Source organism: Penicillium daleae (assembly GCF_028827525.1).
Source record: "Penicillium daleae strain IBT 16125 chromosome Unknown utg000005l_segment0_segment0, whole genome shotgun sequence".
Lineage (NCBI taxonomy): Eukaryota > Fungi > Ascomycota > Eurotiomycetes > Eurotiales > Aspergillaceae > Penicillium > Penicillium daleae.
In genome coordinates this window covers 3,855,161-3,880,617 of record NW_026623153.1, presented here as the reverse complement: position 1 = coordinate 3,880,617, position 25,457 = coordinate 3,855,161, and the positions used below count along the sequence as shown (strand labels likewise).

General features: G+C 51.7%; 7 protein-coding genes across 7 annotated transcripts; 5 read left to right on the top strand and 2 right to left on the bottom strand.

The window, feature by feature from the left end:
• Positions 1-165: 165 nt before the first annotated feature.
• N7458_005572 (glycoside hydrolase family 55 protein) lies at positions 166-2,999 on the top strand (the record flags this gene model as incomplete). The annotated part of the gene is made up of 7 exons (XM_056908954.1): positions 166-445; positions 513-965; positions 1,036-2,152; positions 2,227-2,322; positions 2,384-2,444; positions 2,500-2,737; positions 2,803-2,999. 7 exons carry the CDS (start codon positions 166-168, stop codon positions 2,997-2,999), a joined length of 2,442 nt encoding a protein of 813 aa, XP_056767572.1.
• A 1,256-nt stretch (positions 3,000-4,255) lies between these two features.
• N7458_005571 (peroxiredoxin family protein) lies at positions 4,256-5,111 on the bottom strand (the record flags this gene model as incomplete). Its single annotated transcript, XM_056908953.1, has 5 exons — positions 4,256-4,284; positions 4,355-4,520; positions 4,590-4,635; positions 4,737-4,836; positions 4,913-5,111. The coding sequence occupies 5 exons, from the start codon at positions 5,109-5,111 to the stop codon at positions 4,256-4,258; spliced, it is 540 nt and encodes a 179-aa protein (XP_056767571.1).
• Positions 5,112-6,985: 1,874 nt separating this feature from the next.
• On the top strand, positions 6,986-9,466 carry skn7 (uncharacterized protein; the record flags this gene model as incomplete). Its single annotated transcript, XM_056908952.1, has 7 exons — positions 6,986-7,042; positions 7,105-7,121; positions 7,277-7,438; positions 7,487-7,583; positions 7,701-8,618; positions 8,694-8,883; positions 8,949-9,466. 7 exons carry the CDS (start codon positions 6,986-6,988, stop codon positions 9,464-9,466), a joined length of 1,959 nt encoding a protein of 652 aa, XP_056767570.1.
• A 1,185-nt stretch (positions 9,467-10,651) lies between these two features.
• Positions 10,652-15,846, top strand: N7458_005569 (uncharacterized protein; the record flags this gene model as incomplete). The annotated part of the gene is made up of 7 exons (XM_056908951.1): positions 10,652-10,786; positions 10,854-10,978; positions 11,040-12,886; positions 13,673-14,125; positions 14,256-14,781; positions 14,865-15,751; positions 15,818-15,846. 7 exons carry the CDS (start codon positions 10,652-10,654, stop codon positions 15,844-15,846), a joined length of 4,002 nt encoding a protein of 1,333 aa, XP_056767569.1.
• A 2,059-nt stretch (positions 15,847-17,905) lies between these two features.
• mrsA (putative mitochondrial carrier protein) lies at positions 17,906-19,520 on the top strand (the record flags this gene model as incomplete). Its single annotated transcript, XM_056908950.1, has 8 exons — positions 17,906-17,943; positions 18,224-18,293; positions 18,371-18,406; positions 18,494-18,626; positions 18,689-18,781; positions 18,843-18,899; positions 18,959-19,403; positions 19,472-19,520. 8 exons carry the CDS (start codon positions 17,906-17,908, stop codon positions 19,518-19,520), a joined length of 921 nt encoding a protein of 306 aa, XP_056767568.1.
• Positions 19,521-20,422: 902 nt separating this feature from the next.
• On the bottom strand, positions 20,423-21,072 carry N7458_005567 (uncharacterized protein; the record flags this gene model as incomplete). Its single annotated transcript, XM_056908949.1, has 2 exons — positions 20,423-20,625; positions 20,706-21,072. The coding sequence occupies 2 exons, from the start codon at positions 21,070-21,072 to the stop codon at positions 20,423-20,425; spliced, it is 570 nt and encodes a 189-aa protein (XP_056767567.1).
• A 1,081-nt stretch (positions 21,073-22,153) lies between these two features.
• On the top strand, positions 22,154-24,766 carry N7458_005566 (uncharacterized protein; the record flags this gene model as incomplete). Its single annotated transcript, XM_056908948.1, has 3 exons — positions 22,154-22,240; positions 22,322-24,482; positions 24,546-24,766. 3 exons carry the CDS (start codon positions 22,154-22,156, stop codon positions 24,764-24,766), a joined length of 2,469 nt encoding a protein of 822 aa, XP_056767566.1.
• Positions 24,767-25,457: the final 691 nt, after the last annotated feature.

Genomic DNA, 25,457 nt, shown 5'->3' with positions numbered 1-25,457 from the left:
TGTCAACGCGGGGAACATCTCCTCAGAACCCGAAGAACTCGCTTCAAGAAGCAAAATATACATGATTCCAGGACATATAAATATGACCCTGGCCTCCCAGTTTGTATCATCGTGCACACAACGGCCGACAACAATAATCCGCTTGAGAACAGTGACAAGGTCGCGATGCATATCTCTTCTCTTCTCCCACTTACCCTTCTGCTCGGGTCTGTGTCCCCTGCTAATGCGATTCCGGTGGCTGAAGCTGCTGGTGGTGGTATACATGCTCGACATGGGAACAACGAGTATGGCTCAGATCTAGTGAGCCGTGGTTCCTCCAACGCAAACATTGTAGCTCGGGATGGGCCTGCGTTCTGGATGGAGTCCATCAAGCACCAGGGCATCTCGCCCTTCGGGCCTTCGGGGTATACGACTTTCCGCAATGTCAAGGACTTTGGAGCAAAGGGTAGGTTTGAATACACTTTGTGCTCCGTGAATTCTCTGATTCTTCCATGTACTCATACAAATTTTAGGTGATGGTGTCACGGATGACACTGCTGCTATCAACAATGCTATCAGCAGTGGTGCACGTTGCGGCCAGAACTGCTTCTCAAGCACGACCACGCCCGCAGTCGTGTACTTCCCCTCGGGCACGTACGTGGTTTCGGCGCCAATCTTCGACTACTACAACACAATCATCATTGGCAACCCGAATGCGATGCCAGTCATCAAGGCATCTTCCGGGTTCAACGGTGGCTATCTAATTGACGGAGATCCTTACTTCAGTGCTGACCCGAACTGGCCTGCGACTACTGTGTTTTGGAGACAGGTCCGCAATTTCGTCCTTGATACCACTGATGTCGCCGCAGGCACGCAGATTAGTGGAATCCACTGGCCCACTGCTCAGGCGACGAGCCTGCAGAATATTGTTTTCCAGCTCAGTGCGGACCAAGGGACTGAGCACCAGGGAATCTTTTGTGAAAGTGGTGAGTCTGCCCCAAATCATCCAGGAATTGAGCTGCACAAATGAATACGTACTGATTGCGAATCTCTCAGGCTCTGCCGGTTTTGCGGGTGACCTCGTCTTCAACGGAGGCAAGATTGGAGCAGCCCTCGGAAACCAGCAATTTACCATGCGCAACCTGACCTTCAACAATGCGGTGACTGCGATCAGCCACTTCTGGAACTGGGGCTGGACATATCAAGAAATCAACATCAACAACTGCCAGCTCGGAATTGATATCTCGACCGGCGGTAGCGACCAGCAGAGCGTCGGCTCGATTACCTTGTTTGACAGCTCCATCACCAACACCCCCGTCGCCATCAAATCCGCTCGGTCAGACTCTTCGGCTCCCCAAACTGCCGGCAGCATCATTCTCGAAAATGTTGCTCTTGACAACGTTGGTGTCGTGGTTGAGGGTCCCAATAGCACGGTTTTGGCAGGTACCTCGGGCTCGAGTGTTATTGCGGCCTGGGGTCAGGGTAATCAGTATACCCCTGCCGGCCCGACCAAATTTGCCAGTGATCTCACACCGGTCTCTCGCCCCGCAGGACTTTTGGATGGTTCAAAGTATTACCAGCGGTCGAAGCCACAGTACGAATCTCTGTCAGCTTCCTCATTCTCCAGCGTTCGTGATGGTGGTGCCAAGGGCGATGGAACGACCGACGACACGGCGGCACTCCAGAGTGTCATCAATAGCGCTGCTGGGTCTGGCAATGTCGTGTACATCGACGCTGGAGTCTACAAGGTTACCAGCACTCTGATAATCCCAGCCAACTCCAAGATCGTTGGAGAGGCGTACCCTGTCATCATGTCTAGTGGAGACTTCTTCAACAACATGGATGCGCCAAAGCCTGTGATTCAGGTTGGCCAGGCAGGTGATCAGGGCCAGGTTGAACTCTCGGATCTCATTCTCAGCACCCAGGGACCTCAAGCTGGTGCCATTCTTATCGAGTGGAATATTGCCTCGTCATCCGAGCCAGCTGGTCTCTGGGATGTCCACGCCCGGGTTGGAGGATTTGCGGGCTCCCAGCAGACTACTACGGAGTGTGCCAAAACACCTAACAGCTCGAACGTCGATAACAACTGCATTGCAGCCTACATGCTCATGCACGTAACTCCTTCGGCTTCCAACCTGTACATGGAGAACTGTTGGCTTTGGGTTTCGGACCAGTATGTTTCCCGATATTTCCCTCTCAGGGCTGAAAAGATCTTTTCCCTGACTTGCGTGCTAACAACTGTGAAAGTGACGTTGATGTTCAGAGTGGATCCGACGGCGGCCAGATCACCATCTACAGTGGCCGCGGTTTGAACATTGAGAGCACGGCAGGCAATATCTGGCTGTGAGTTTACATACAACGATAACCTTCTCTAAACCATCGAGCTAATACAAGATAAATACAGGTCCGGCACATCTGTCGAGCACAGCTCGCTCTACCAGTACCAGTTCGCATCCACCAAGAACGTATACATGGGACAGATTCAAACCGAAACAGCGTTCGCCCCCCCCCCCCCCCAAGCACCACTTTCTCAAGCAAGAAATGCTCACGCAAGAGGTATACAGATACTACCAACCAAATCCCAATGCCCTGACACCCTTCACACCAAACACTGCGATTCACGACCCCGACTTCGCCACCAGCTGCAGCGGCAGCACAGGTAACTGCGCTATGGGCTGGGGTCTCCGCGTCGTTAACTCGACAGACCTCCACGTATACGGCGCAGGCCTGTACTCCTTCTTCAACAACTACGACGCCAGTAAGTCCCCTCTAACTCGTCATATCCAAGCTTTAGTTCCAGCCACTAACTCAGCTGACCACTAGCCTGCTCCGTGTACGGCGGGCCCCAGAACTGCCAAAGCTCGATTTTCAGCATTGAAGGCACTTCTGCGATTTCCGTGTATAACCTTAATGTCCTCGGCTCCCAGAGTATGGTGGACAAGGATGGAAAGAGCCTTGCGTCTTATAGCGATAATATCGGTGTCTTTACTAATAACATCGCTTATTTTACTACCAACTGAGTGAGTGATGGGTTGTGAGGATGCTGAGGAGAAGGAGGTCCCAGGTGTATATGGTGGATGTGTGTGGGGGGCCTCCAGGTTAAGTCGTACAAGATTGTTTTTGATATCTGTTGATATTTAGAGCTGTCTCCTTTCTTTATGGATCTACTTGACAACGAATCATTTTTGTTTGCCATGCATAATGTATTAGGTGCAACATTAAAGTCTTAAAGCCTTATAACAGAGTATGTAGCTCGAACTTTGTTCGAAAATTCATCTTGGATGCTATAGTCTAGACCATAGCAACCTATCTTGAATCGCTGCCTCGAAATGCCTTATGGCAGCAGCTACACTATTATTCTCTAGGTTCTCGAAGAACTCACATCTTGGAGCTGCCGCACGCGATTCACTAAATCTTCTTCGTACCCCACGTTATTCTCACAACTCCTATATGCTAGAATTCTTGATGCTTCATGTTTCAGACACCCAATTAATTGTCTCACAGTCAAAACGTTGTTAAAATATCAGGAGTTTCACATGTATATACGAGACTAAAAAACAGAATTGCATAGTAGATCTTGCGCTAACTTATTATAAACCGTCGTGCGAATATCAAGACCCATCGGCCGGGTCTCGAGGTTAGGCAGTCGTTAACCTAGAATGGAGTTGAAATAAGTAGGTAGCGCACTTTTACAGCGTGGGTCTTTGGAGTATACAGTGGCAGTTCAAAAGTCTGAAACCAGGGACCAAGAAAACAGGCCGTCAAAATATGCCTCGATTTTATGTTTTTAACAGATCTTTCTGAATGTCTTTTGAACCCTCTTTCTAGATATTCCCGGCATCTGTGTTTCAACTTGTCTTTCAAAGTATAGCTGATGAGGGGTTTGAACTTTTTCGGGTGTTGCAAACTTATGGAACACCACTGTATACTGCACGTAATCACCTCAGAGTAAATTTACCTTATCGCCAGTGTAATACCTAGGTAATGTTCTCGCATGCAGTTTTTGAGAGTCCAGAGTTGAAGAACGGTGGGGCCCCAGTACTGACCTTATAATCGGTGTATATGTCCACACCACTTTTGCGGGGAAGCCTTACCATCATTCACTGCGTACCTACCCAAGAGAACAATTGACACGACTCAATTAATGTTAAGGCTAGGCTCAATTTCTAATCTAATTCGTCAATGCTTATTTGATTTTTGTCGACATCAATTGCTATATGCAAGGGCCCTATCGACTGATCTGATCATTCCTACTTATACTCTTACAGCAGATGTTTTAACCGAGCACCTTCTCCGCAGCAGACACTATTATCAAATCAAGTCAGTCGCTTCGTCCTTTCCCAGTGGCACAGATTTCAATCAGCTAATAACGTACCGTTCACGCCCGTGTTATCAGGCTCGACAAAGGCCTCCTTGACCTTGCCATCCTCCACCAGCAGAGCATACCGCTTGCTACGGTTGTTGCCGAAGATGGCGACGCTGTCGAAGCTCAAGTCAAGGGCCTCGGTGAACTTGCCGGTTGGGTCGCCGAGGAAGCGGACCTGTGTAACCGGGAGAATCATGTTAGCCACAGTCCCAAGTTTTCAAAGAGAGGATAGGTAAAAACGTACGCCACTCTTGCCCTGGGGGTCCAGGGAAACGCCCCATGCCTGGGTGCTGCATTTTTATTGCGCATTAGCGATCGATCCATAATTATAATCCCCGTTTTCTCATCCCAATTGCACTTCCCCACTCCACGGAACACAAGCTCAACTTACACAAAGGGATCATTGACGGAAACGACAAAGACCTGGCCAGCCTCCTTCAGCTTGGGGTGGTTAATGTATCCCGGAACGTGGGTGCTGGAGCAAGCGGGGCCTGAAACGTAGAACCAGGTACATCGGTCAACAACAGCTCTCTTGGATCATTCGCATTGAAATCCGTTTTCACGTACTAAAGGCGGCGGGGGTGCCAACGATAACAGCCTTGCCCTTGATCTCCTTGGCGAGGTTGACCTTGTTACCCGGAGAGTTCTCGACGAGGACGTTCAGGTTGGGGATGGGGTCGCCCTTCTGGACGAGGTTGCGTGCGGTGCTGTGGAAGGGGGCGACCTGGACGCGGGGGAGAGCGGTGGCGAGACGGCGGGCGAACATGATGGCAGTGAATTGAGGATCAACAAAATGGGAATAGAGAGGGAAGAGATGAGAGAGCGCGGGAGGAAGCGTGGTGGAAGGAGAGATGGGGTGTTGTTGATGTTTTTGCGAGGAGCTCCGCAGATTTGGTGATTTCGTCATCGGCCGTTGGGGACACGATCGGCGCCCGTTGAACCCTGCATTAACATCAACATTCACATTCACATTCACATTGACATTGAAACGGGGTTCCCCTGACTCTGGACCACAACAATGAAGGATGGTTATTTGTTTGATTTTACACCCTACTCCATCTCATGTTGAGAATATGCACTCATCATGGCTGAGAGGGGGTTACTACGAACCTCTCTGGTGGAAACGCGCTTTGGCCCGCTGATGGACCATCTGGCGAGTACATAACCCACCTCCACCAGTACTCGTACTTTGGTGACCACCATCATTGACGATAGTTACTTCATGACGACTTTGACTGATCCAGCATCTATGGCATGGAAACTACCGGCTTATAGTCTCATACTGGGAATTTCTATAAAGATCTACTGGTTGTCCCAAACTTCAAGCTCACCGTTCGTTGCTCACCAACGCCATCAGGGAATGACGCCCGCCGTTCACTGGCTACATATGAACACTAATGAACACGACGGAGCCTAATGCTGGAGAAACCAGCCAGTTGCAAAGCTCGAGCGGCCGCGTGTGGGAACCAGCAAAAAGCAATGATCCACACTTTGTTTCCCACGTCCCAAGGTTTTCCTCCGAGCGGTGGACCCTCAAACTTGCATTGGAATGATGAATGGTTTGATGAATAGTTTTTCCTCTCGTCCGACTACTGGGATCTTTTGTGAACGCAATGTCTCAAGGGAATTCTTGGCGGTTGGGTTTGATCGTTCCAAATTCCCCCGTTCTTGACTAGTATACCCTGTCCAGATGGGACCATCGGCTTTCTGAAGGGTATACCTGCAAGTCCCTGGATTCTGGAGGAACTTCGAGGCCGCACGCATGCTTGCCCCCACCCCCTTCCAATTCATGCGCACTGACAATTGCATGTCAACGGACGCACTATCTGCCAATGAGTAGCGTGGATTTTTGGTTCAATCATGCAGCAGCAGGGTCCAAGGAAGGTTGGTCTACTTTTCGGAGGGATCGTACCGATTGTATTCAGCCGGAGAGAATCATAATAATCAGAGTACAGAGGGCACAGGAGAGGCACCAGGTGAGAGAATGACTGTAGGGCTAAATGCTAAACGGCCGTACATAGTTACAGTCGTTGTCAGACCAAAAACATGGAGCCCGGAGCGCCAGGGCAATGGGAGGATACAAGACCAGGTACACACTGTTAAGACACATTCCAGAGGACCAAGGCTCAGAAAGAAGAAGATATGTACTTGGAACAGTACGCAACTCGACAACTCATTCAGATCGCTTTTCTATTATTATATTACTTTAACATCGTAATCATAATCATAATTATGATTGTTCTCTTCGATCTCTTCCTCTCCTTGGTTTGGGTTTCCCTGTCCGTCTCCACCGGACCTCTCTGTGGTCGTTGGCTCCTCCTCCTCCTCCTCTCGTAGTCATCCGAACGAGGCGGTACCCCGTTCGGTTCTGCGCAGTTCTTGTTCCCGGACTGCTTCTTTTTTTCTTCCCCTTCTCCCTCCCACATCGCGCCAACAAACTCCCCCCGACTGGCTTCACCGACCCTCGTTTCTTTTTCTTTGTTCCCCTGCGACTTGGTCTCCATTTATCACATCCTCATTCCCTTTTCCCGGGTCTGTTGGACTTAGCCCATTGCTTATTACTTTGTTATACCCGCCAGCCCGCCTCCGGGTCCCCCAGCCTGCTGCTTGTTCGACCGGTCGCGACCCGTCTAGCCCAGCATGGAGGGTGGCCAGACCTCGTCGACCTCCGCCCCCGCTGGGAACTCCAGCGACTTCGTATGTCGTGATGATCTTCAGCCCTCTGCTTCTTGTCGCTAACTTTGTTTCATCATGGCTAGGTTCGCAAACTGTATAAGTGAGTATCTGCCCTCCCCGCCCGAGTCGCCATTCCCCCTCCGCTGCTCGTCGTGGCTCTTCTCCTGCACCCTGCAATCCGCCCGCCACAAAGAACCACATCCCTGTCGCCCGACCGCGGCAATCGTCCCGCCATGTATTGACCCAAACATGTAGAATGCTGGAGGATCCCTCCTACGCGTCCATTGTCCGCTGGGGAGATGAAGGGGATAGTTTCGTGGTCCTCGAGGTAAATGCGCCCCCCCCCCCCCCCCTAAATGTCTTCTCCTACCGGTATCGGTCGCGATCGATCGAGACTAACTTCCAGCGTCCATTCTAGTGTGAAAAATTCACCAAGACCATTCTACCCAAACACTTCAAGCATAGCAACTTTGCCAGTTTCGTGCGCCAACTCAACAAGTACGACTTCCACAAGGTTCGCCAGAATAACGAGGAAAATGGCCAGTCGCCGTATGGGCAAAACGTAAGGCCCGCACTTCACTTACCGCTACTCCTCACTCCGGAAATCCCCCCATATTCGCATGACCTAGTCACCCACATGATCTATTCTAGCCCTGGCTGATACGGAATATCGCAATAGGCATGGGAATTCAAACACCCCGAGTTCCGCGCCAATAGCAAGGATTCGTTAGACAACATTCGCAGAAAGGCTCCTGCTCCCCGCAAGCAGAACCAGCCCAACGATGAATCCGCACCCACCCAGCAGATCGACCTCCTCAACCAACAGATTGTCGCCCAGCAACAACAAATCCAGCATCTCTCGGATCGCTATGCACAGCTCACCGTGGATCATCAGCTCATGTTGCAGGAGGTGATGCGAGTGCAGAAGACAGTCTTGAACCATGAGAATGTGATTCACCAGGTGATGACTTACTTGCTCTCGGTGGATGCGCGCCAGCGAAGGGACAGCAAGGCCCTCGCTTTCCAGGGCCAAGGCGGCGCCGCGATGAGTCCGTCTCAGGTTGGCGGTGTGGACGACGAGCCATCCTCGCCTCTCCAGCAGGCGTCGAAGCTGCTGAACGATATGAACTCCGAGATGCAGTTCAACCTGGCGGCCATGGATCCAGCAGCTGCGGCTAGCGATGCCCAGAAGGCGGGCGCGGTCCCAGTAGCTGCCCCCACCATGGATCCAGCAGCTCGCGGTAGCGTCGCTGTCGCTCGTCCAGTGACTACTGTACCACCCAACCCTGCAGCGATGGTCTATCCCAAGATGGGCAGCGACCTGGAACAAGTGGTTTACCCTGTGGGTGCCACCAACGGTATCGATCCGATGTATAGCGAGCACGTTAATAATGTGCCGTACCCCATGCCCCCCAAGCCAGAAGTTGACCCTGCCGAGGCTCGACGCTACCAAGACAATGGTAACCGCAAGAAGACCACCCACGTCGATCCCGGCTGGGTACGCAGTCCGCAAATCTTGCTGGTCGAGGACGACGCGACTTGTCGACAGATTGGTGGAAAATTCTTATATTCGTTCAATTGTGTGGTTGACACTGCGGTATGTCAGACCACGTCGGATGACCTGCAAAGTACAGGTCAATGCACAAAAGTACTAATCTGATTTGTTTTCTAGTTCGACGGTCTGGAGGCTGTAAACAAGATGCAAGGCGGTTCAAAATACGATCTGATTCTCATGGATATTATCATGCCGAATCTTGACGGTGTCTCTGCCTGTCATCTCATCCGCCAGTTCGACCGTACGCCTATCATTGCTATGACCTCCAACATCCGTAGTGATGATATTCAGCTCTACTTCCAACACGGTAAGGCAACAGCTTGCACTTGGTTTTCATCGACCTGAAGAAACCCCACTAACGTTCGCTGATAGGTATGGACGACGTCCTACCGAAGCCTTTCACTCGCAAGAGTCTTCTCGGTATGCTAGAGAAGCACTTGGTGCACCTCAAGACTATGGCGCAGGGGATCGATACCGCCGCGCCCACCGCAGCAGCAGTGACGATGGCAGCTCAAACGTCGGCCACGCAATCAATCAAAGAGGATAATAGCTCCCCTGGTCAATCTCCGGCCGGGTCGATGAATAACTGGCAATCCCCTGGTCAATTCCATGGCATGGCGCCAGTGCCACAACCAATGTCTGCGGTCCCTGGGCAATTCGTGGCCGCCCCCGGCGCACCACCGGGCACCTATACGGTGGACCAGAATGGCGTGCAATTCCCTGCACCTCCCACGATAACTGTTCCCTCCAGTGGTGTCCCTCCTCGGCCACAACATCGTCGGCAAATGTCCGAGATGGCAAGCGCTACAGAAAACCCGAACGTCAAACGACAGCGCATGTACCCCCAACCTCAACCGATGATGGCCGTACAAGCTGGGCGACCTGGCTAAAGATCAAAACGCACCATTCTCCTCCCCACGTGTCCCTCTCTCGCCCATCTACTCCTCTTCTCCTACTCTTTCTCCATCTGTCCATTACCCTACGATTCCCACTTGTCTATAATGAGTCCTTTAGTCGTATATCGCTCACTTTGCTCGGTCGCCGTTCCCAGCTTGTCTCGTTGCCTCGGCCACGGTCGTTCTACCCCTTACAGGTCATGGCGTTTGTCTTGTTCTGGTATTTTGTTCCAAGGTTCTCTGATTTTGGGTGGCGAATTTGTGCGGCTACGATTCACGCGTCAGCGTCGATCCACCATGGACTCTCATATACACTTATTTACCATTATCTATTATTGGGAGGATTATTCTGCCAATTACATATTGTATACACATTTTACATATACTGGTTTCTCAAATGGGGCTGTGTCTGTTTTCCTCGCATGTCGGGATAAACTCAGGGGCTTGAAAGGGCCTCCGGTCAACTGAAGCTGTTCGGCCCTAGAATACTGTAAAATGGCAGATGAGGCAAGGCATGTAGGGGTCGGCTCAATTCAGGCGCTCTCTTCAAGACATTCAAGTTACTGTACGCACCGTCATTCCAAAAGATGTCAAACGCGACTAATTGACCTTTGCTCGCCTTGTCCGCGTACTACTCCCGACGAACCATCTCCACTATACCCGCATTCCCACACACGAGAGCCGGTCGGCCGAACCCGAGATATTGAGGGAGCCATCTTGGAGACGCGTCTAGACCGAATACCTTTTGTCGTAGGGCAATTAAAGGAGTCCACAGGGGTCCAGGCCTTGCAGGAAATTCTGGACCATCTGGACCTTTTGCGGCTGCTTGTGGCTGGTGTGAGGGCCCCTGCGCCATCGCAGTCACGTGGGAAAATGGAGCTTGAGTGTGCAAACATGTTAAACCATGCAAACCAGGCAACACGGTGGGAGTCCGAGGCTTGGCGGGGTTTTTTGTGCCTTTCATGGACGGCGGAGTCATATTGGAACAGCGAGCTACAGCATCTTTCACCGCGAATTCGGCGATTCAGCCCCGGTTTCTTTCCTGTTCTTTGATTCTCGATTATTAGAGGTACGGCTGCCCTTCGGTCAAATCGAACCGTGAACCGTCCCGTCAACCAACCGCCACGGCTCCTGTGTGAATCATTCTTATTGACACCGCTCCAGGATCTCCGAACAGCAATGGGCGCCAAGCAAAAGGGTGGCGGCGCGAAGCCTAAGAACACGGCGGAGGAAGTAGAGGCGACCCTTCAGGCGGTCGTACTTGCCGATACCTTTGAGACTAGATTCGAGCCTTTCACGCGCGACAAGCCAAGGGTATGTGCTGGCATCCCAACGAGCGCAATATGCAGGAGCAAATCTGACCAGCATCTGCAACGAATAGTGTCTACTCCCTCTCGCCAATACCCCTCTCATCGAATACACCCTCGAGTTCCTTGCCAATGCGGGCGTCGAAGAGGTATTCCTATACGCAGGTGCTCATTCGGATCAACTAGAGAAATACATCAAGTATGGCGCCTATATACCAGATACATGCGAGGGTAGGACATGACTAACTGGATTTGTCCAGCACTTCAAAATGGCGAGCTCCATCCTCGCCCTTCAAGCAATTGACCTTCCTCAAGTCCACCTCTACCTCCGTCGGTGATGTCATGCGAGATCTCGACGGCAAGCATCTCATCACTGGCGATTTCATCGTCGTGAGCGGCGATGTCATCAGCAACCTGCCCATCGAGGGCGCTCTCACGAAGCACCGCAAGCGTCGTGAGGCCGACAAGAACGCCATTATGACCATGGTCCTCCGCGAGGCGGGCCGCAACCACCGCGCCAAATCCTCCTCCATCTCCCCCGTCTTCGTGATCGACCCAACCAAGGATCGCTGTCTGCACTACGAGGAGATCGACCACCACTCCGACGAGCACCCGGCACGCCTGAACATTGATTCCGATATCATCTTGTCCACGCCCGAACTGGACATCCGCCAAGACCTTATTGACTGCAGCATTGATATCTGCACCCCGGACGTACTGAGCTTGTGGTCTGACAGCTTTGACTACCAGTCACCCCGGAAACACTACTTGTACGGAGTCTTGAAGGATTATGAATTGAACGGCAAGACGATCCATACATACATCATTAAAGAGGACTATGCCGCGCGGGTACGCAACCTAAAGGCCTACGATGCCGTCAGCAAGGATATCGTCTCGCGCTGGGCCTACCCCCTGTGCCCGGACACCAACCTCCTCCCGGGACACACCTACAGCCTCCGGAAGGGCAACTTGTACCAGGAGCAGGGCGTCACGCTCGCTCGCTCGTGTGTACTCGGTCGACGTACTGTGATTGGTCGCGGTACTAGCATCGGCGACCGGTCAACGGTGCACAGCACGATTTTGGGTCGGAACTGCAAGATCGGCAAGAATGTCCAGCTGGATGGCGCTTATATCTGGGACAATGTGGTTATCGGGGATGGTTCAGATGTCCGCGGGGCTATTATTGCGGACGGCGTTGTGGTTGGCAAGAACTGCTCCATTGCTCAAGGTGCTCTTCTCTCCTATGGTGTTAGAATTGCAGACGGTGTCAAGATCGAGAGTGGGAAGCGCATTACCCGGTCTCGGCCTGATGGAAGCGTGGGAACCAGTGACCCCGCGGTTGTCGGCGAGGGCGGCGAGGGATACGAGTTTATCCATGGTGAGGACGAGGAGGATGAGGAAGATGATATCAGTGTGGCCTCGTCAGGATTGGTATACCGCATGCCCGGCCTTTCACTATCCAATGCCTCGATTTCCACCCTATCCTCTGAAATCTCCGAGGGATCATGGCCTCGCTCTGGGCGAAGCAGTTTCTCCGACGGCGAAGAGCAGGATAACTTCCACCACGACGCCTCTGTCAGTGTCTTTGACAGTCTACGCGAAGGCACATCCGCCGACGTGGTGCAGTTGGAACTGGTCAGTCTGCGCATGACGGCCAACGCCTCCGACGTGCAAGTCCGACGGGCCGTGGTATCCTCCTTTATGAAGTATATCTCCCAGTTGATGGACGGCGGCAAGGGAGCCAGCGAGGCGGTGAAGGAGGTGTTTACCAAATACCGCGAAGTGGTGGACCGCACCTTGTTCGACCGCAAGAAGGAAGTCAAGAAGGACCAGGTGGACTTTTTGCTTCAGTTACAGCAGGACCTGGTGCATCGGAACAAGGGTGCGAGTATCTTGCTGTTTACGGCGAAGGAGCTGTATGATCTGGAGTTGGTGGATGAGGAGGCTTATGAGCAGTGGTGGGAGGATGAGCGGGCTAGTAGTACGGAGGAGATGCGGACTGTTCGGGCTCAGACGCAGCAGTTTGTGGATTGGTTGGCGAATGCTGAAGAGGAGAGTAGTGAGGAGGAAGATGAGGATGAGGAGGATGAGGAGGATGAGGAAGAGAGTGATGAGGAGTAGAGACTTTCCATATACCACACGATTTTTCATAGGGCAAAAATGGGCATACAAATTACGGTTCGACTTGGTTGATCTACGTTAGCATGGTATGATGGTTGTTAGTGCTTCATAGAGAGGGTGTTTGGTATACGTAAGGTATAGGCAGTCTTTGCAAGAGGTATGAAAGTCCCCATGACTGACTAGCAAATCATGTAGAGACTCACAAATAACTTAAATTCTCTTTTCCATTATACTCTTCCATCTATGACTCCTTTATCCAACTTGATTTCTGTGCAGTGATTCATACAGTAGGCATCCGTAAGGCGCCACGCCCTACGATCTGCAGGTCACTTTCAGCCTCGCGAATCACATCTTAGCGCGGAGTACTGTAGGGTCTGGGCAATTTCAGGCGTGAAGACAGGTCTCATAACGATCACGTTGACAAATGCATTTTTTTTCAACCTAACTAACTGACTACGGTGGTTAGTTAGTTTCCACTTTTCGTGTTATTATTCATCAACGCCCTTGACTGATCAGGTGCCTAATCACATTATCACTCAAAGTACATTAACAGCCTGTTAAGTTAACTACTTCTAAGGGTAGTTACTGAACGGTTCCGTCCGATCTTCCCCACCCGAGTCCCAGTCCCAGTCCCAGTCCCAGTCCCTCCCGATTCCCGACCGTCCAAATTTGCTGAGTGACGTTGTGGCTCAACTGGTTTAACACCACACTCCCTTGGCTGCTAGAACCCCCTCTCCCTCCTCCCCTCTGCTCTAAGATCCCTCCTTAAAAGGACCCTCCCCTCCCTCCCCCCTCCCCCACGTCGGCATCTTTGCCGCACCCCCTTTCACCACGCCTCGCCTCACGCGGAAGAGAAAGGCGGCTGAGGCGGCGATTGCGGACAACGACCAGTCTTCCTCCAAAGCCGCCACCAAGGCTGCCTACTCCGGAAACGCCAACGCCACTGCCACGACTGTGACCGCGACTGAGACTGCGACTGCGACTGCTTCTGACTCCAAGTCAAAGTCACGCTCTAAGCACGCTTCCTCTGTGACAGTGAACTCCCAGGATACCGAGAGGGGCAGCTCAACTAGTTCCGCCAGCGTGACCGTGAAGAAGAGTCGTATCGCGACGCCGGCGACGACGACGGGCAGTATGGACTCCGATGATGATTTTATGAGCGATGTGTCGAGCGCGGAGGACTTTATCGATACGCAGGGTAGTGAGGATGAGAGTTTGGGAGAAGGTGCGTGTGCATAGAAGAAGAACCCTAGCTTGATCTCGATGGTCTCGAGGATCAGACGAAACGAACATCCGACGAAAGGAACATCCGACGAAAAGGACATCCCAGTGCTGACCTGTTTCTCTGATCCCAGATTTCAGCGACTTAGACACCGGCTTCTCCGATGACAAAGATCTCCTCAAGCAGAAGCGCAAACCATACGAAGTCAAGTACAAGGTCTTGGCCCCCGTCGATATCGACCATGAACAGCTCGTGCAGATTAACGAGGTTTCCGCTATCCTTGGTCTACCCCCAGAGTCGGCCGCGATCCTGCTCCGATATGCCCGGTGGAAAAAGGAAAAGCTAATAGAGGGCTACATGGAGCGTGAGGACGAGACCCTGGAAGCGGCCGGGCTGGGCAAAAGTTCGCAGGGTACGGCGCGGACTGAGGTCATCCCTGGATTCATGTGTGATATTTGCTGCGATGATGGGGATAATTTAGAGAGCTATGCCATGCGCTGTGGCCATCGGTTCTGCGTTAGTTGTTACCGGCAGTACTTGGCTCAGAAGATCAAGGAAGAAGGAGAGGCTGCCCGTATCGAGTGCCCTGGTGAGAACTGCCATCGCATTGTGGATTCTAAGTCTCTAGATCTCTTGGTGACCGATGACTTGAAAGAACGGTGAGTCAGCCTGTGTCCTTGGAGGGGTATGAAGATGGAAAATGAACGTTGGAACTAATCTGACATTCCTGTTTAACTTATAGGTACCGCACGCTTCTTACCAGGACCTACGTGGATGATAGGGAGAATCTACGATGGTGCCCGGCACCCGAATGCGTGTATGCGGTCGACTGCGGCGTCAAGACCCGCGATCTTCGCCGCGTCGTTCCCACCGTCCGATGCCGCTGTGGACATGAGTTCTGCTTCGGCTGCACCCTGAACGACCACCAGCCCACCCCTTGCACATTGGTCAAGATGTGGCTACAAAAGTGCGAGGATGACTCGGAGACCGCCAACTGGATATCCGCCAATACCAAGGAATGCCCCAAGTGCCAGTCAACGATCGAGAAGAACGGCGGCTGCAACCATATGACCTGCCGCAAGTGCAAGCACGAATTCTGCTGGATGTGCATGGGTCTCTGGTCCGAACACGGCACCAGCTGGTACAACTGCAACCGATATGAAGAAAAATCAGGCTCTGAGGCTCGGGGTGCCCAGGCCAAATCTCGTGCCTCGTTGGAACGTTATCTGCATTACTACAACCGCTATGCGAACCACGAGCAATCCGCCAAACTAGACAAAGATCTGTATCTCAAGACCGAGAAGAAGATGACCAGTCTGCAGTCCGCGTCGGGACTGTCCTGGATTGAAGTGCAGTTCCTCGACACCGCCTCGCAGGCTCTTCAACAGTGCCGCCAGACGCTGAAGTGGACGTATGCATTTGCATTCTATCTGGCGAGGAATAACCTTACGGAGATATTTGAGGATAATCAGAAGGATCTGGAGATGGCGGTCGAGAGTCTGAGTGAGATGTTTGAGAAGCCCGTGCCCGAACTGGCCGAGCTCAAGGTGGATATTCTCGACAAGACGGCCTATTGCAATAAGCGCCGGGTCATTTTGTTGAGTGATACTGCCGAGAACTTGAAGAATGGTGAGTCGTTACATCGTGCTGTAAGCTGGAGCGGTTAGCGGCATCATTACTAACACAAATCTGTAGGAGAATGGTCGTTCAACGTCGAGTGGTGATCCGTCGCCAACGGGGTTTCCTACATACGGGAATACCACGATTGCGACTCCATACGCAGATGAGAATTTTTGACGACGTGAACGAACTACCTTTCTTCTTCCCCCTCCATTCTACTTATCCCCCGCTCCGGGTCCAAACCTCCCATTCTCACCATCTACCTCCTACTCCCCCCTCTTGTCTCTGACCAAGATCCAATATCCATTCCACAGTGTGTCCTCGGTGACGGGAGAAATCAGGAATCAGTGGACTTAGACTCCCTTCCTCAATGTAACCCGAAACAACAATCTTGACATCTACTCTATCCCCTCCATGCCTCACCGTTCCCCTTCCTCTTTCTCCCATGGGAAAACCATGCAGCGGCGCCGTGGAGTTGGGTTCCATTTTCATTTATTGGGTATTTCTTTTTCATGGTCAGATCACAGTGTTCTCCCTCTATCTTTGTTTACAGTATTTCCATAGCCTGATAGCGAATCTTGATCTTATCAGATGTGATGTGTATTGTAAATGGCTCTGCGCTTGTTCCCGGGTCCGGTTCCTGCGGAAAGAATCCTGCTCCTTGTTGAGTCCTGTCCCACAGGGCATCATCACTGCTACAGCCATATCATGTATATTCGATATAAGTCTCACTCCTTGCTTTGACCTGACAGTCATGTGGAACTTGGCTATTGGCACAAAGGTCCATCCCGTATATACGAGTCCGATCTGGGTTTAGTCGACACGGACACGGGTTGAAGCCCAACCGGGCCTCGGCAGCCCGCTCCGCGGAGTCGCGTGTTCGGGCTGAGCGATTTCGCCGCTGGAGTGACAGGTCCGTGGTTACTGGTTCGAGGAGTGTACTTTTGGGCGGAAACAAAGTTTACGGAGGCGAAAGAAGGTAAGATAGTGGTGATAAGTATTGGTAATGTGTCCGGTCTTTGATCTTGCGGTGTTGAGTTCTGTTCTGTTGTCTCTCTGCTCACTACATAGTGAGTCGTTCCGCCCAGCGTCCAGGAAAAGGGGATGGTGGATCTCTTCTCGAAGAATTCGACAGACGCCAAACTGTCCCTGGTTGGGCCATAGGAGATGTGTCCACTCTAGGCACACAGTGCTGTACCCCAGTGCACTAAATTGACTAAAAGGATCACAGGGGGAGGGGGGGGGCGGTCATTTGCAGTGATTCATTTGGGCCGCTTATCAGATTGATAATTCGGTACCGGGGACTATACCGTGTGGGTACCTGCCTGGACTGGCAAGTTCTGTGTAGATGGCAGGTACCGTGTAAGTTGCAGACATGTACCTCGGCATTTTCCTCGGGGATGCCACGATACCCGAGCGCCCGATTTGGTAAGTAGTACCGGTCCCGGACCCTCCTTAGGTAAGCTCCGTCATCGGATCTTCGGAGGGAAGATGGTCGGGGATTCTGGACTCTGGTTTCTGAGTAATCGGGGAGAGAGGCAGTGATGAATGAGAGGCATGAGGAAGGGATATAACAAAACAATCTTAATGATTATCTCAATGGAAGTGCAGATCTGTGTAGAGTCACGGTTAGAATAAAGTAAAGTAGAGTAGGACGGTGGCAGGAATGGAGTCGGTGGAATCCAGCGAAGGTCGGCCGTGAATAATAATTTCCCAGTGGACACTATCTGCGGCAGGTCTGGGTTACTGTGAATTGTCGTTGAACTCCAACGATCTCCCTTTCCTTCTTCTCCGGGCTGCCCGAAAAAAAAAATTTGGACCTTACAAAACAATCCGTTCTAGACGTTGTTCTTGGTTCTTTCATTCTCCTCCTTTATTTTTTTTCTAATTCCTTGCGAAAACAAACTATACACACTCCTCTCCTCTCCTCAATCTCTCACCGTTGGTTCCCGTGGACCAAAGAAATCTTGTTGCTCCGTACCTGTTTCGTGCCGTGCTCCACGGAGAACAACCCCCGTTGACCTCATCCACGAGCGGCGCCCGTCCCTTCTTCGCTTGCGACAACACCTCGGTCTCGGTATAACCATTCGCTACCTCGCTTTTTACCTCTTCCTTCCTCTTTTCCGGAATTGCGCCCGCTGCGCCTTGAGCTAGCGGAGCTCCATGGCGGCCTCCGACCAGATCCCGGGGCAGGAATATGAGTATGTCGATAGAACCCTCCTCCGCGGCGACTGGCATCTCCCAGCGGGACTCAGTGGATGATCACTCTGCAGCGAGCGGGAACCCTTCTCTCATCAAAGCATTTGTTTTGGGTTCTCCGCGGCGTCTGGCATTGTGTGTGTGGTGTTGCCGGCGATCTGGCTCACCGGAGCCCGGTGGGAGATACTTGCCGCCGCCTCTCTTTTTCAGAGGGGAATGATTTCGGATGTCTGGCCGGGTTTGCGAGGGCTGATGGGCTAATTCATTGTTTTACTTTTCTAGTTACGAAGCCCTTCCTTCGAGTTATGGCCTCGGCCACAATATGCTTGCTGGTGCTTTTGCAGGGATAGCGGTACGTTGAGCGGGGAACTGTCGGGGGCACTTGAGATGATGAGGCGAGGAACACGGGCTGATGAGCGGATTTTACAGGAGCATTCGGTTATGTACCCCGTTGACTTGCTCAAGGTATGTATCTCTGTTTTCTGATTTTTGGGGAGTGAACGATTTGGTGAGAAACGCATTTGGCTGACGAGGTTGGGAAACTGTCGCTAGACCCGCATGCAAATCTTGCATCCCTCCACAGGCGGTCTCTACACCGGTTTGACCAACGCGGTCTCGACGATTTATCGGATTGAGGGCTGGCGGACACTATGGAAGGGTGTGTCGAGTGTAATTGTTGGCGCTGGTATGTTTTCGATGAGGCCTCGGATTTTGGCTGGAGGGCGCAGACTGATGAGCGGGTTTCAGGTCCTGCACACGCGGTGTACTTTGGCACATATGAGATTGTGAAGGAAATGGCAGGTGGAAATGTGGACGACGGGCATCATCCTCTGGCAGCTGGTAAGAGACTCGAGGGTCCCTCTATTTCTTGCGGTGTCGCGTGACTAACTAGGAAATACAGCCATGAGCGGAGCTTCGGCCACAATCGCCAGTGATGCGCTGATGAACCCCTTTGATGGTAAGAGATCTGATCTCCAGGGCAATGAGATGGAGGGCCCTACTAACCCATTTCAACAGTCATCAAACAACGAATGCAAGTCCACGGATCCGTCCACAAGAGTCTCATGCAATGCGCCAAAACCGTCTACCGCACCGAGGGTCTCCAGGCCTTCTACGTCTCCTACCCTACCACCCTCTGCATGACCGTGCCTTTTACTGCCACCCAATTCGTCGCATATGAATCCATCTCCAAGGTCATGAACCCCAAGGGAGATTACGATCCTTTCACCCACTGCATGGCTGGTGGTCTCGCCGGTGCCTTTGCTGCTGGTATCACCACTCCCCTGGACGTGGTGAAGACACTCCTCCAGACCCGTGGTCTTGCCGAGAGCGAGGAAATCCGCTCCGTTCGGGGCCTCTTCAATGCGGCTGCTATTATCAAGCGCCAGTTTGGCTGGGCGGGTTTCCTGCGTGGTATGCGCCCGCGTATTATCTCGACCATGCCCAGCACAGCTATTTGCTGGTATGTATTCCTACTCTGGTCACCTCTCACGGTTAGTAGAGTATTATGTACTGACGTTTGTAAAATAGGACGTCTTATGAGATGGCCAAGGCTTATTTCAAGAGCCTCTCCGACTAAACGCCTTCCATCGGAGACTACTCGACCCGACCCTAATCCCTATCTACCGACTTGAAACACATCTATCGACCCGATCTCCCTCATATTTCCCTACCTCTGTGCAATGTCTCGTATTATGTGAAACAATCACATAAGACATCTTCCCATTTCCTCGATCTCCTCCGGCGATATGGATCTCTGCTGCATCCTTTCCGTCTGGGTCATGAAAGATACGGGCAGTGCCCACATAATTTCTCGTGGCGTGGACCGGAAGAACATGGCTATGTTTTCTCGTCCTTCCCTGTTCAAGCCATCTCTCACACCAATACAAAAGCGATGCGGGTAATGTACAGTTTGGAGAAAACGGGGTTAGTTGGAATGGCACTTCCAAACCGGTCTGGAGATCGACCTCGTCATTTCCCTTCTTCCTCATTCTCATCTTCTCGACGCTCTCCCCCCGTCCAATGTGTTCTATCTCGTTACCGGCGTTGGAAACGTGGAACCTCGGGTTTTCTTTTGATTTTTCATGTGCGCGGGCTGGGGGGTTCAATCTTTGTTTGCATCAATATACGTATGTGTTTGTGGTTGTTCCTTTTCTTTCGTGTCCTCTTTTCTACTTTGCATGTACCGATAGACGTCTGCCACGAGGAACCTAGATGTGATATCCGAAAGGATTTGTTTTTCAGTGTGTATGTGAGTCTATTCCGGTTGTACCTGTAATGTACATATAGCCTGCTCCTTTACCTGATTCGAGGCTAATCCCAAGATTGACACACCTAGCTACATGCGTGTGATATGATATCAATCATCTTTCTTGATTCGCTTCCCTGATCATATCATAGGACAAGGATACGGGAAGCGAACCCAGAAATATTTGATAGAAACCAATTCCACAAACGCCATCCAACTATTCTCCTTTCAATCTAATACTTCTGCCTCTTCGAGCCCTTATACTGACGCTCCCTATGCCAATCCGTAACACAGGGCTCTTCGTCCCCATGGCGATCACAACAGGAGTAAATAAAAGACTCGGGATACATGCTCCGATTGTCCTCAGTATCAATCGGCCCATGACAATCCACATCATGGTCAACAAACATGTCTTCATCCGGCTCGGGATAGTCATCTAGACGTTACATCAATTCAAGATATTCAATTCGAGCCCACAATGGTTATGGGTTTGGTAGATTGCTAAACAGTACATACCTGGATGGTAGGAACAGCTCGTCGCGGTATTTGCAGTAATGTCATACTCCTCTTCGCAATTCTTACACCAAGCATAACGCGTTCTCAATCGTTTGGGACCGGTAGTCGCCGAGGGCGGTTTAGCATCCTCTTTCGCCTTGTCGTCGCTAGCATCACTGTCCTCGCTGTCCTGGAAATCGGAGGGGATCTTGGGCGGGGTTCCTGGTTGGGGAACTGCAGCTTCGTCCACGAAAAGCCGGTCCTTCACCAGAGCCCTGGCAGATGGATTTGTCTCACAAATTGCCCTGAGCAGAGATACCAGGACTGGCGGTGTTACTCGACGAATTGCTTCGTTGAGATGGGTGAGATTCTCCGCGGTGTCTGTCATTGCGAATGCCAGTATTGGGATGGGATGTCGAGGGATATTGAAAGGGTTTATAGAAACCTTAGATGAAGAGCCAGCTATATCACGGTCTTGGTAAAGGATTCAAGTGTTGGAGTTCGAGTTTGACCTGTGTCCTCACACTTTCGCGACGCGACGCATTTGCTGTAATTTCCCATACGGTACTAGCATGTATTGAAAATTGTCCACGGAAAAATGGATATCCACACGGTATTGATCCATACACGCCAGTTGTATCAATCTCCAAAACTGTAGGTATAGATCACATTGACAACTATTGTAGAACCCCAGATAGCGAGTATCTGGATGTATTCGATCTCCCGTGCATTCCTTGTGGTTCACCTTTGAAGGTCAATTCTCCTGTCCTCTTTCGCTAGTTAGTGTATCATGCTTTGAGTAATTGACTAGCTAGGGACCATCTCCATAGACTAGCAGCTGTGCGCAATACTGCTCTCGAGATGACTTTGGGGATTTGGAGGGTTTATTCAAATAGAAATATGCCGAGATGAGCGCAACATAGACAGGATACCACACTAGTTATCGCAGGATGCATAGCCCTGGGGAGCATATAGGTGTAGTCTATCACGAGATCAGCACAGCAAGGCTACCAATCTAGTAGACAGTAACTGAGGAAGCTTGAACAGTTATTGAACGATTCCTGATCATTCACCAGTAAACATGTTGCGAATATAATATTCTAACAAAGCACTAATGGTATCTATTCAGTAGCCCAAAAGCGATGATGGCTCCATAAGTGGCGACAGCTTGATCAGACAATATCCTGTTAAGCAGGAAGTACATTGGATGTAGACCAATTGTCTTGCAAAATATCCTTCCAATATTAAGACTATGGATAGACTACGACAACCCTAAGCCTTACATCCAAATGTCTCTTTAAGACACCGCAGGCCAGTGGAGTAGGCAAGTCCGCATGCAGTAACCAGCGAACCGACGACGTCACGCGAAAAATCCCCTCACCATTCCGCGGGAGATCATCGTCTTACTTCCTCCCCACCACCACCACAACCCTGCAGTGAAATGGGTGCGGGCTTACAATTTCCCAATGATGCGCCCACGGCCCGCGTCTTCCCTGCAGAAGACATACGATGAATGCTATCTCGCGTGCTCGACCGCGGTCTATTTCGAGGGTCAGGTAGGTCGTTCCGCTTTCCCCCCAAAACCAGGTCCCGACCCGAGCGGGCAGTGCAAAAACGGCAGTTGCTCATGATATCAGAACAACGAAGAGGAGGCATTGAGGTCCTGGAGATCCGCCCTCGAGACTATTTACCATCACAATGCTCGTCGTGTACCATCGAACTATACACCGAAGTCTGAAACGGAGAGGGCTCTGCAGGATTCTATCCGCGCGCTAGAGGTCCAATGCCGCGAGCGAGTCGATCTACTCGAGGCCCTGCGCGAAAGCCGGAAGGAATCTGCCGAGGCCAACGGGAGCAAAGACGCTGCCACCCTGATCAAGGGCAAATTCCCCGCCATCTTACAACGATCCTCCTCATCCAATAACCACCCCGGCTGGATCGGAGACGGTACAATTCCCGCCGTCGGCTACACCGACCTTTCCAAACCGGCGGCTATCCCAGGCCGCCATTCGGTTCCGTCCATGGCGAGACATACCTCCGAGCCGCAATCCCTCCAGGACGATGCTCCTTTATTGGACTCGCCGGCTCTGCGTGTCAACTCGAACTCGTCCGAGAAGACCAAGTCTCGAGGGTCGAGCCCGGAGCGACGCAAGACGATGCTGACGACGCTACGAAACACAGATGGAAAGAAGAATGGGAAGAAGTCCAAGGCCAGCACAAAGAAGAAGGAGATGCGGCCGACCGCCTCCAAAGCAGCGGGATTGGCTTGGGGAAACATCTATCGGACCCCGTCGAGCGAGAAGACCGTGAACGATGCGACGCTGGCTTCGACTCGTCAGATGGCAGCTAGCGACCCTAGTTTTCGCCGCGAAACGGAGCCGAGGACCAGCTCTGGCGACGAACCTCCCTCGTTGGGGAGACTTCCTCCGCGAAGAGATTCTGCAGCGGATCGGATTCCTCCGGCAAACTGGCGAGAGCCTAAGCTACCATCCTCTCTGAGCAGACCATCACCCAGGTCTTCTGCTCAAGTGTCTCCACGAAAACCTCAACCTGCCTCTGAAAGTCGCCGACCGCTTCCTCCTCCTCCCGGTCTAGTTGCCATGCCGGATCCACGGGACTTCACCCCTTCACCTACCTCTTCGCCGGCTGCCAAGCCATCAATAAAACCTAAGCCTGTTGGCTTGAGGACAACACTCCCGCCTCCCCCACGAATCACAAATATCACAAAATCAGAAGGCAACTCTCGACCAACGACGCCCCGGCAGGATCCGGACGGCAATATATCAAGTAGCAAGCCGCGAACAAAGTCTGCACCGCGCGTCGCTCCAACCAGTCAGCCGACCTACATGTCACCATCTTCAGGCAGTGACGATGTTCAGCGTGGCGTGGATCGAATGTCAATCTCAGGAGCGAACGGCAGCAACGCCTTACGACGCAAACCACCTCCAGTGAAGCGACGAGAGACACCTCCCTCGAGTGATCAGGAGTCTTGGGAGCAGCGATCGTCAGAAGGCGAAGCAGAAGATGAAGACGAAGGTGACGACCATGATATCACCAAGATTTTGAGCAAGTTGCCCAAAGGCGTGGATCTACAGTCCGCGCGGCAGATCCTCAATGATATCGTCGTACGTGGCGACGAGGTATATTGGGATGATATCGCAGGTCTTGACGGAGCCAAGAATTCTCTCAAGGAAGCAGTGGTATATCCATTCCTCCGACCCGATCTATTCTCAGGCCTCCGCGAGCCTGCCCGCGGCATGCTCCTTTTCGGCCCTCCAGGCACAGGCAAAACTATGCTCGCCCGTTCCGTAGCCACGGAATCCAAATCTACGTTCTTCTCTGTTTCCTCCTCAAGTTTAACGTCCAAATGGCATGGCGAAAGCGAAAAGCTCGTCCGTGCTTTGTTCGGTCTCGCCAAGGTTCTTGCACCCTCCATCATCTTTGTCGATGAGATTGACTCTTTGCTATCTGCACGGTCTTCCGGTTCCGAGCACGAGGCATCGCGCCGATCAAAGACCGAGTTTTTGATTCAATGGTCTGATCTCCAGCGTGCTGCTGCGGGCCGTGAGCAGAGTGCCCGCGATAAGAAGGAAGGTGATGCGAGTCGTGTTCTAGTCCTTGCGGCAACGAATATGCCATGGGATATTGATGAGGCTGCGCGGCGCCGGTTCGTACGGAGGCAATATATTCCCCTACCAGAACACCATGTACGCGAGCAACAGCTACGTAAGCTATTGAGTCATCAGCATCATGAATTGAGCGCTGAGGATATCGAAGTGTTGGTCCATGTCACAGAAGGTAAACACCTGTCATCTCCACACATTCGCTGGATCTTGAATCTGTTTCTAACATGTAATTCAGGCTTCTCCGGCTCTGACATCACAGCCCTCGCCAAAGACGCCGCCATGGGTCCGCTCCGCAACCTCGGCGAAGCGCTCCTATACACACCCATGGACCAAATTCGTCCCATCAAGTTTCAGGATTTCGAGGCAAGCTTGTACTCTATTAGACCCAGTGTCTCACCAGATGGGCTGCGCAGGTATGAGGATTGGGCGCGAGAGTTTGGTGAACGTGGTGGATAGATGGCGTTGACGCCGTCTCCTTCTGCGAATGTCATGGAAGGACCTGAGTTCTCCTACGAACACGCATCTTTGTTTCTTTTTCAGGTGTTTCGAAACGATGTAAGAAATGGAATAAAAAGACAATTACGGCTCTTGTCACTCTTGTTTCAACTTTGGTTCCTCCGATACTACTACTCGGCCGGCCCTGTTTTGATCATGTTTGTCTTCGTTTCTGGTATCGGTACGGTTGGTCTGTATCACTTTGGGCGTCTGCTTCTGATTGATTCTGGTGTATGGCATCCATGGTATGCATTGGATCGGGTGGTCTGATGACACTTTGCTGTTGCTCTTGGGTGACTTCTTTGGGGTTTAGCGATGGCCCTGCATGTCTTGGGGTTTGATTCTTTTATGGTGGAGAGTTCAGAGTACTAGATGAAATATACGACTTGTCTACCGATTTTTGTGATTTGTAGGAGGTATAAACTTGCGGGTTTCGCATGGGTTGTATGTGTCCCTTCTAAAGAAGGCGAAACCAAACTTCAAATTTGTACAACCCAAAAGAGGAACATTTGAGAGGGATATGGAGCTTTCTATGTCTCCCTCGGCGTGCGTCGTCTGAGCAGGAAGAGAAAGCCAAGGTCCCTCGACAAGATCGCTGTTCTAGAAGCTGATTCTGCTAATGATACAGTATAAATGGAGGGGAATGTATCGA